This window comes from Buceros rhinoceros, unplaced genomic scaffold (genome assembly GCF_000710305.1).
Source record: "Buceros rhinoceros silvestris isolate BGI_N320 unplaced genomic scaffold, ASM71030v1 scaffold1775, whole genome shotgun sequence".
NCBI lineage: Eukaryota > Metazoa > Chordata > Aves > Bucerotiformes > Bucerotidae > Buceros > Buceros rhinoceros.
The window spans coordinates 154,482-163,697 of NW_010414400.1; the positions used below are offsets into that span (position 1 = coordinate 154,482).

Here is a 9,216-nt window from a genome sequence, read left to right on the forward strand (position 1 = left end):
AAAGACATAAACCAGTCTTATGACTGCAATGGAATAGCCAAGAAAAACAATCTAGGGCTGATTTTTAACATTACAAAACAAAGGGTCAGTTTAAGAAAAAAAAAAAAAAAGAATAAATCCAAAACAGCAGGTTGACTGCAGTTTGTGCAGCAAAGAATTAGAGGTCCGAAGAGAGCAACTAGAGAAATCAAGATCTACCTCTTTTCATCTCCAAGTCAATACTTTACAGCTCTTCTGAGCTGATGATATTTGAAAGCTACAGTGTTTGGTTTAGCATTGTATAAAGACTTTACTATACGAGTTCCATTTGTTCTATACATGGAAAAAAAAAAAAGCCATTATTCTAACTGGTGGTCCGAAAGAATGCAAGGCAAGAAGAGATAAAAGGCTACCCTCCCAAGGCTAGCAGACCCCCTACCACTACCACATCTTGATTTTAATGAAAGTGCTACATGGAAAAGCTTTCATTTCCCCAGTCTAGCACCGTATGTTGAACACAAAGAGGACTCCAGTATCTGAAGAAGCCCACCTGGCACCTGTTTTTTCAGGTATTCAGTATTGCTTGTCAGGAATTACCTCTTCCTGCTCCTTTCACCTCTCCAAGTAAATTTCTACCTATATTTGCTGGTTACCTTCCATTCTGGCTGACCAATACAAAAAGTTGAGGTGCTATTATTTTAAGTATGTGAACTCTGTTCATTACTATGTTAGTTAGAATTATTATCATATCTACAAGCCTATTTGAAACGCCTGCAAACATACCTTCATCTGCTTGACTGTGTATCGCATTGTTCCAAATGGTCCATCTTTCATGAGCTTCTTCCCCACAACTTTAGCTCGAATCACTGTCATAAGAGAGGAGAAACACAGGAAATTTTAAACAACTTTACACAACATTTAGACTAGACCCTCCACTTCAAAAAAAACACTTAGATAAATTATTCTGTAAAATAAAACAAAACTGCAGGCCAACCTTCCTCTCGATTTGATCTAAATCTCACACACAAGGAAGGCATGCCAAAGCAAGTATGGCAAGTATTTATTTAGAGGAAATCCAGTTCTGTGTGAAGAATAAGAACAAGCATTATTTATGTTGAAACCTCACTGAAGAGCAGGCTATAGCTGGGACCAAGACAACTTGTATTTTATGTCTTATCTCTCAACATACAGAATGATGTTCAACAAAATACTACTTTTAAATTGTTCTTTGGGTGCCCAGCACAGTTTCTGTTTCCCAATAACCACAACAGTACAGTGCAGCACACTGGAATATCCCATATCTGGGGATTTCACTACAGCTGCCACCTTTCAGCTACCACAAATTGCTCCTTTGAACAAATGGCTACAAATGGCAAAACCAGATTGTTCGGCAATCATCAAGTCCACAGTGAAAGCTGCCAGGCCAGCCAGAACCCACCTGGAAGACAAACTAAAGCTGACCCATCAGACCTTACGTACATTGCATTTAATTTCTTCATGGATACAAACGGACAGTGCATGTGCATGTGCTTACGCAGCATTCAGCCGGACACAGATACCTCCGCTGTACCACAGGCACCACAGCAATGCCAGCTGAGCCCAAGCCACCACAAGTAAGGATTTTGAGGTCCCTCAGATGGATCTAATGGGTAGTTTACAGTCACTGCTCAATGAAGAGTTTTCCTGCTCATCAATTTTTGGGGCATTCCACCAAAAAATTACTGTTCCATCGATCCTCTTTGAAAAAGTTCTGTAATCAGCTATTCATCTCAGCACAGGAATAAAGCTTAGTGATAGGGCAGGCATTATTCAGCTAAAGTCCACTCCCCTAGAACAATCATATCACATTATACAAGCACCAGAAGTGGCTTAATTTTTACAAGGGCTGCAGGAAATGAGATTGGAGACCAATCCTGGGAAGAATAAAGATCACTGTTAGAAAACCTGTCACCCCAAATGCTATTCATACAAACAACAGGACAAAAAAATAAAACGAGGATCTCAAAATACCATCAATCAAGAGAAACGTCAAAACTACAATATAACTATGCAAATCTTACCTAAAATATTATTGATCGAGCTTCTCATTACAAGTGCTATGAAAGTTATTCCAGTAGAATAATCCAAAGAATGCCACATGACGCGATTGACAACGTGTAGTTATACATAAATCCCCCAGTAACCCCTTTCTGAGGAAGAGAAGATGTGAGCTACTTTTCCATAAAGCTTATGTCAGCACATTACTGCAAACAATGCATCTCTGCTGAATATACGGCCCAATGACTCCAGACTACTGAAATCCAGCAACTAAACCGGACCACATACATCATTTCCTCTGAGACTACAAAGGTCCCGATCGTAACTCCCTGCACAGGATAGAGGTACTGCATTCACAGCAATTTTCTGCAGCATTTCATCTGTGTTTTGCTGAACGTATCATACTAATGCATTACATAAAACAATTCATTTAAAAGCAGGAAGACATGGGAGACAGAGGTGGAGGTTCTCCTTTGCAAGCAGGAAAACCCACTGCGTTTTTATTTGCATTACAGCACTATCTAAAAGCAGCAACAAAGTTCAGGGGTCAATTTTGCTAGGTATATAGGACATTGTCCTGGGTTTGGCTAGGATAGGGTTAATTTTCACAAGAAGCTGTGAGGGGCCACAGACAGGATAGCCGAACTGAACCGAACCAAACCAATGGGATATTTGATACCATACTGACATTACGCCCAGTATATGCAAGTTGGAGCTGGCCAGGAGAAGGGTACGCAGTTCAAGCAGGCAGCCAGTGGAGCTGCAGGTTCTGGGTGGTGAGACATGTTGCGTTGTGTATCACTTGGTTTATAAATTGTTTCATCAGTGCTGTTGTTATTACTGTTGTGTCTTCTCTCTTTGTGGTGTTCTATTAAACTCTCCTTACCTGAACCAACAGGGTTTTACCTTTCTGTCCCAATTCTCCATCCCGTCCCACCAGGGAGGGGTAGAAGGAGTGAGCGAGCAGCTGTGTGGTGCTTAGTGACCGGCTGGGCCTACACCTCACAGACATTAAACAAGCACCTTGTTGCTTCTTAGCTCAAGTAGGTTTCTAACAGCTGTAGAAGCCCACTAGAAGAAATGGGAAAAAGAGGAGACTGGTTTTGTTCACTACCTAGACCAAATTAATGAGGCAAAAAGCTTGCCCTAGCTTTCTGAATAATATGAAGAACAGATTTAAAGGAAGAGATAGGTCTGGTTATACACACAAGTTCCTGAAACTTCTTCCATGAGGATGGTGTGAAATGAAGACAAACACACTCTGTTCTGATTTATAACCTTGTGCTTCAGCCAGACTTGTCAAATTTTAAACTAGGTAAGACAGTCCTACTGGCTTTGATTCAAGAAACAACAAATTCTTCATTCTCAGAGGGTAAAACTTCTTAATTTTTTTTTAAACTTCTATTATCCAGTGGCAGTAAAAGCCAGTACAATTTTATTGCTTCTTCTATTTAACAAACTGTTCAGACTTTGATTTATGCTTTTCTTCAAAATTTAGTGGCTATATTGAAGCAGGTCCCTGAGGACTTCAAATATGTTTAAAGGAATAGGTTCTTCCATTTGTTGCCCCCAACCACAGCCACCAGTGAAGCTACAAAATCCAGACTGCCTAAGGGTCAGTGAGAAAGAACACAACTTCTTTAAGGCTTTGTGAATTCCAGGGCACTTCATTAATGCTGGAGTCTATAGCAAAGGGTGTCTTATCTTCCTCTATTGCTTATCTGATACACGGAAATTGAAAAACCTGGTGTTTGTCCAACACATACGAAATCCTCTGTGAAACCTTGTATCTTATTGACGATGATAAGAAATATGCTAAAAGGCAATACTGCAAAACGCTAGAGTTTCCAAACCAGAACATGGTTAACATAAAGGATGACAGGCACACTGTCAATGGCTCACAAATGACTTAAAAACTCATTTTCTTCACATACGCCAGTGCGAGCTCTGCAGCCCTTTGAGTTAGAATAACACAGCTACTTCAGAAAGAAACCAGCTTTGCTTCATGGGCTAATCAACATCTTCATCACAGGACCAAAGGTTTGCATCTACACTAGCATGCAACAGCATTCCAGTTTCAACCAATGCCACCCTTGCATGCAGGTAGAAGGATCTGTATTTTTGTACTGTTGTTCCCCAGTAAAGTTAGAGAAGAACAACCACTCTAGCAAAATCACCTTGTAAAAACCATGAAAAACCTTTGAGTGGACTGTCACTTCAAGATTTTTGTAAATGGGTCAAGCCCTCTATCTCAGAGAAACTGCCTTTATCACCCAAATAGTAACTTTTCTAGGTAAGTTCCTTCCTTTACCAAAAAGCTAGGAATGAACATTCTTCCCATCTTAAAGGAAAAGTCAGGCTGTTAGCCAAGGAGCAAAGGACACTCCAACTTAAGTCTGCCCTCTATTTTGTGCATCTAAATTCCCACCCCCTGAGGATTAGATGCATCTGGATAACTGGAGAGAAATGCTGGCTGGACAGGACTGCTCAGAGATTGCTCTTGCATGTCCAGCTTCCTCACCCTAAGCTGCCACTCGTAAGAGCCACTTCTAAACCTGCCCAGAACAGAGCTCCAAGCTGCAGGTCTGCAGCCACATGTTTCTCAGTTCCTATCTCTGCTCCTTCAAATTTCCGCTCACCAGTTATACTGCTGGACCACTCTTCACACCTGGTCAGAAGATAAAGAACATTGTTCCTAACTAAGCAGGGCCATGCACACTTGCCAGAGGCATTTTTCACACTCTGAAAATTAACAGAAATTTAACAGAGACTGAATTTGCAGTAGAAATACTGTAAAGAAATCAACTGTTTACTTCTGGGGACTCCTGCTGCTTGAGCAGAATGAGCTAAAGCATGCTGTAACTACTCCCCTGAACTTCTTCCTTCTCCCTGAAGCACTGTTACAGTCCTGCTATTACTGATGGGAAACTTTATCCCACACAAGTGGTCACCAAAATAGCCGCATATTTTTAAACCACAACTCCTTTGAAGTACTGCCTATGAAAATACCGCAAGATGAATGTTTCTCAGTACTTTGGGGTTTCAAGTGGGTCACTTTGTGGGACTGCAGCAGTTGGCAAGGTCTCATGAGTGACTTGTAATTATTTATGAAAAGTTAAATTAGACAAATATATAAATCTTGATAAGCGTGGCAGCCATACCATGATTCAAAGAGGAGAAAACATATGTTCTGCTTCTCAACATTTGACACAATTTAAAAAATGAAGAAGAGAGAGAAAGAAAACTGGATATTTAGTTGATATTCTAAAAAAATTTTAAAAATTAAGAAAATAACATCCTGCTGTATTTGAGAATTCAAGAAATACATCTAACAATGTACAAATGATTAATGTATTTACATCTTTTCCTTTGTCCTTTGCTTTTCTTTTTTTTTTTAAATGTAAACTAGCTTAGTGCTTAGGAAACCAGAGCTCAGATTTGCCACAGCCCTAGTATAGTGCAAGCAGCTACTGGTTTCCATTTCACTGGCATCACTAGCATGGTACAAACTGTCTGCAGGAGCATGTATACACACAAATACACACAAAAATCACTTGGATCTTTTCCAAATGTCACTGGATGAGGTTTCATAAAGGCAAACGAATCAGAATGGGTGTAGGAGAAAAAGGCCCTAAACGAACTTTCATTTGGCCAAATGCACAGGTATCTAACTCAAGTACTCTTTAACTTTATCCCTTACTCTCGGGGCACTTTTTTCAAGGATTCATAGGAAGAATAAGCCTAAAGGTAAGACACAAAGCAGAAGAGGATGCTGGCTTTACAACTGAGATAGCAGAAGGCATTATTTTCATGAGGCGAGGAGTAGACAAACAGGCAATGACCAATGTGAGGGAGGAGGACACGTGAGATTAAGACAAGCATTTGCCAAGCTGAGGAAAGAACATGGTGAAAAGACTTGTAATTACCAAGTCGTTTCACCCAGGCACAACGTGCTACTACACGTGCAGAAGCTCATTTTCCCATCTGAAAAGCAAAGGTATCAACTGCCTTAGTTCAGTCCAGCCTGTGTCCTTTATGGGGGTCAGCCACTAGATGGTGACACTATCACAAATCTCACCTTCCGTTAACGAGAGGGCAGTGGTATGTGCCCAAGTTAACACCACGAATCCCAGTTGCATTTCCAGCTGCACCATGAGAACCAGATGCTTTCATGCAAGTGGGCTGGTTGTCATCCATAAACAGCATTTTAAGTGGAGACACACACCCATTAGAGAATAGGATTTAGTCCAAACCCACTTCCCTTGTGACCAATTATCATGAATGGTTCAGGAGAGTAACAACTGCTACGCTTCTCATTATTGTTTCAAGGATTTATTTTATTGGAGTGCAATACGAGTATTTTTAAGAGAGAGGTTTGGCTGAGATGCATGCTTGCTGTATTTGAGTAAGTGAAGGATGTGGAGGATTCATGTTTACTCATGGAGACACAGAGGATAAATTCTCCCAGTCTATTCTTTGACATCTAAATAGTGGCAAAATAAAATATACCGGGAGCAGCAACCCATACGACCAGGTGACCCGGAAACTGAAAGAAAAGGCTTCTTCTATCCTGAGGCCGCTGACTACACCAGGGACTGGACGGCAAAAACAACCCCAACAGAATGGTGCACTTTGAAATGCTGCCTCAACACTAGACACAGGACATGCTGAGGAGGATGGCTGCCATTTTATTCATCCAAAGACTATACAAGGGCTCACTTCCAATAGCAATTTACTGAGAACTTTTTACCAACTTTACTAGCAGCTCTCTCATTCAGCCTGTCTCACCAACTCTCCTTACCATGTTGGTACACACTGGAGGGCTTACCTCACTCAGGCCTAAGGTAGCTGGTATATTTAAGACTCCTGAGCATACCTAGCACACTACTGAGGTATTAGTTTAATCTGGCATTTATGGGGGTGTCTCCTAACCTGATTGAGGCAGGATACTTTTACACACAGATTTTATAGCATTAGTGCTGCTGATGCTGCTAAAAAGACAGGATTGCTCTGTCTTGTCACACTCACACTCTCTAATGAGCTGCTTTCCTTTTCCCACTCCCCTGGCTGATCTGTTAGCAGTTATTACCAACACTCTCGGCCTCCCTAAAAAGACAGGACCATAACTACAAATGGACTGTGTCCGTTGGACTAGAAGACTGGCTCAGCTATATACGCAGCCTCTTGGGAAGCTCTGTTAAACTGCCTGGTAGCTGTAGGCTTGTGTGAGTGGCATACAGGTGCAGCCTGCTTTGGAAGAGGGACATGGCAGCAGCCTGTCACCCATTTCTCCACTTCCACACAGTAAGGCAGAACAGGGAGGGAAATGTTGATGACAGCAGGGGATTCATGAAGAGAGGCGGGGGGGAAAAACAGATATAAGTCTCCAGTCTGATGATCTGTCTGTACTGAAAGTCACCTCCTCCTACATAACCAAAATTGAATTCTTTTACAAATCAAGAGTATTGAATTTGATGGCTTCTTGCAAAGCACAAGAAGACTGAAAATACACAATAGAGGAGCTACCTTTTGCCTCATTATATCGTGACATTCAGCCAAAGACACAAGAGCAAAGCAAACCTCTTTTGCTTTGTCTTGGAAGAAGCCAAATCCAGCTGTGCTTGTACACAGCATCACCAGAGAACCTCATTAATAAAGCAAAATAAGGTTGTGAAGACATCTACTGCTGGTTGCTTTCCTCTCATGCCCCTCACTCATAAACTAGGTCCCATTATTAGCAGTCCAAATCTTGACCTCTTGCCTTTTCAGGGCGCTCTGAGGAACACCAACTGAGGAAAAAAACACCTTCTTGACACCAATCCCCACTACCAGTCAGACAGTTGCCGCATAAATACCACTTCGGAAAGGAAGTGTGCTTACTTCAGTAACTGCCTTGGAGTATTTTGACGAACAATAAAAGCCTAAATTAAAACAGGAAGGCAAGACACCCAGATATCTTTCCTTCCCATTTTCAAACCAGAACTAAGACATTTACTTTTGGCCTTTGTTTAACAGAACCAAATAACTTTCCTTGTCTGTGGCATAACAAGACTTGAAGGCTACCCAAAAAAGTAGAAGGCAATTAGATTTCTACACCCAGGCCCAAGCTCTCTCTAAAACAACCGATCACAATTGCGCTTGCTAAATATTAACCAGGTTTCCCATCCCTGAAAATTTCCTTGCCACTGAGAGTCTGTTTGCATAACACATTGTAATGCCTGATTCCCAAACCTTCAAAATAAAGAGCGATACAACTCTCTCATACAAGATTATGATTGCATCAAACCTCCCATCACTTCAAAAAGTATAAACTGCTTCAGAACAGCTTTACTTGGGAGAAAATTAATCCTCCCAACAAGACCACAAATTAAAGACGCAAGGTTGCATAAAACAAGCAGAACTTGGTTTGTCCTTAGCATTTTACCTGCAGCTTATTAATCGGATACAATTTTTCCGACGGCAGCAGTAGCAAGCATTTTTCTCCAACCCCAGCTCACCCTATGGAAGCCCAAGCTCCCTTCAAAACACATTAGAATCTGAGGGAAAGGAGACATCTCCCTTAGATAAGAAACTGCAAATTCTCTTCTAGACATTTCATTTCTAGCAATTTCCTTGAAGACTCTTCAGCTGCCCAGCACTGCCCCTGCACCTAACTCCTGATATTAGCTCCCTTGCTTTCCCATCATACACGGATAGTTTGTTGGGAGGACAGAGGAAAGATTGAAAGGACGAGGAAGAAGGGAATGATCTAAAATGCATTTATACCCATTTACAAGTAGAATCTTTTAGATCCATGTGTAGATGGTATGTTCCATGCCAAGGGAAATTAGCTTCAGGAAATACTTTGTGATGAACACAGAGAAGCTAAAGGAAGAAAAAAAGAAAAAAAAATCTCCTGTTACTAGCTATTACACCTACTAAACTCAGGGAAGCCAGGTAGGCCCAAGAGATTAGCTAGAACAAGCAAAGTTGAGTCACAGGAGTTACACACATCGCTAAATTAGCCTGACAGATTGCAACAACAAAACGTTTGAGGTTTGCTATGGATGTAAGCAGAGACATTGCAGACTACATCATGAGCATGCCTTCAGCTTTGAGAAACATCTGGTAAAATAAAAAGAGAAACAATGTCATTCCTGCCAACTAGCCATTTCCCTGTCTCCTTTTTGGCAGGATTTTTTTTTTTTTTTTTTTTTTTTT

The 9,216-nt window shown here is 41.1% G+C and overlaps 1 protein-coding gene across 1 annotated transcript in view; it reads right to left on the reverse strand.

Annotated features, from left to right (window-relative positions):
• TIMP3 (TIMP metallopeptidase inhibitor 3) overlaps positions 1-9,216 on the reverse strand; it is a 36,422-nt gene that overhangs the window by 7,390 nt on the left and 19,816 nt on the right. Inside the window, exon 2 of the mRNA XM_010137068.1 lies at positions 763-845. Coding sequence (XP_010135370.1) covers positions 763-845 — 83 coding nt within the window. The remainder of the gene's footprint in view (positions 1-762; positions 846-9,216) is intronic.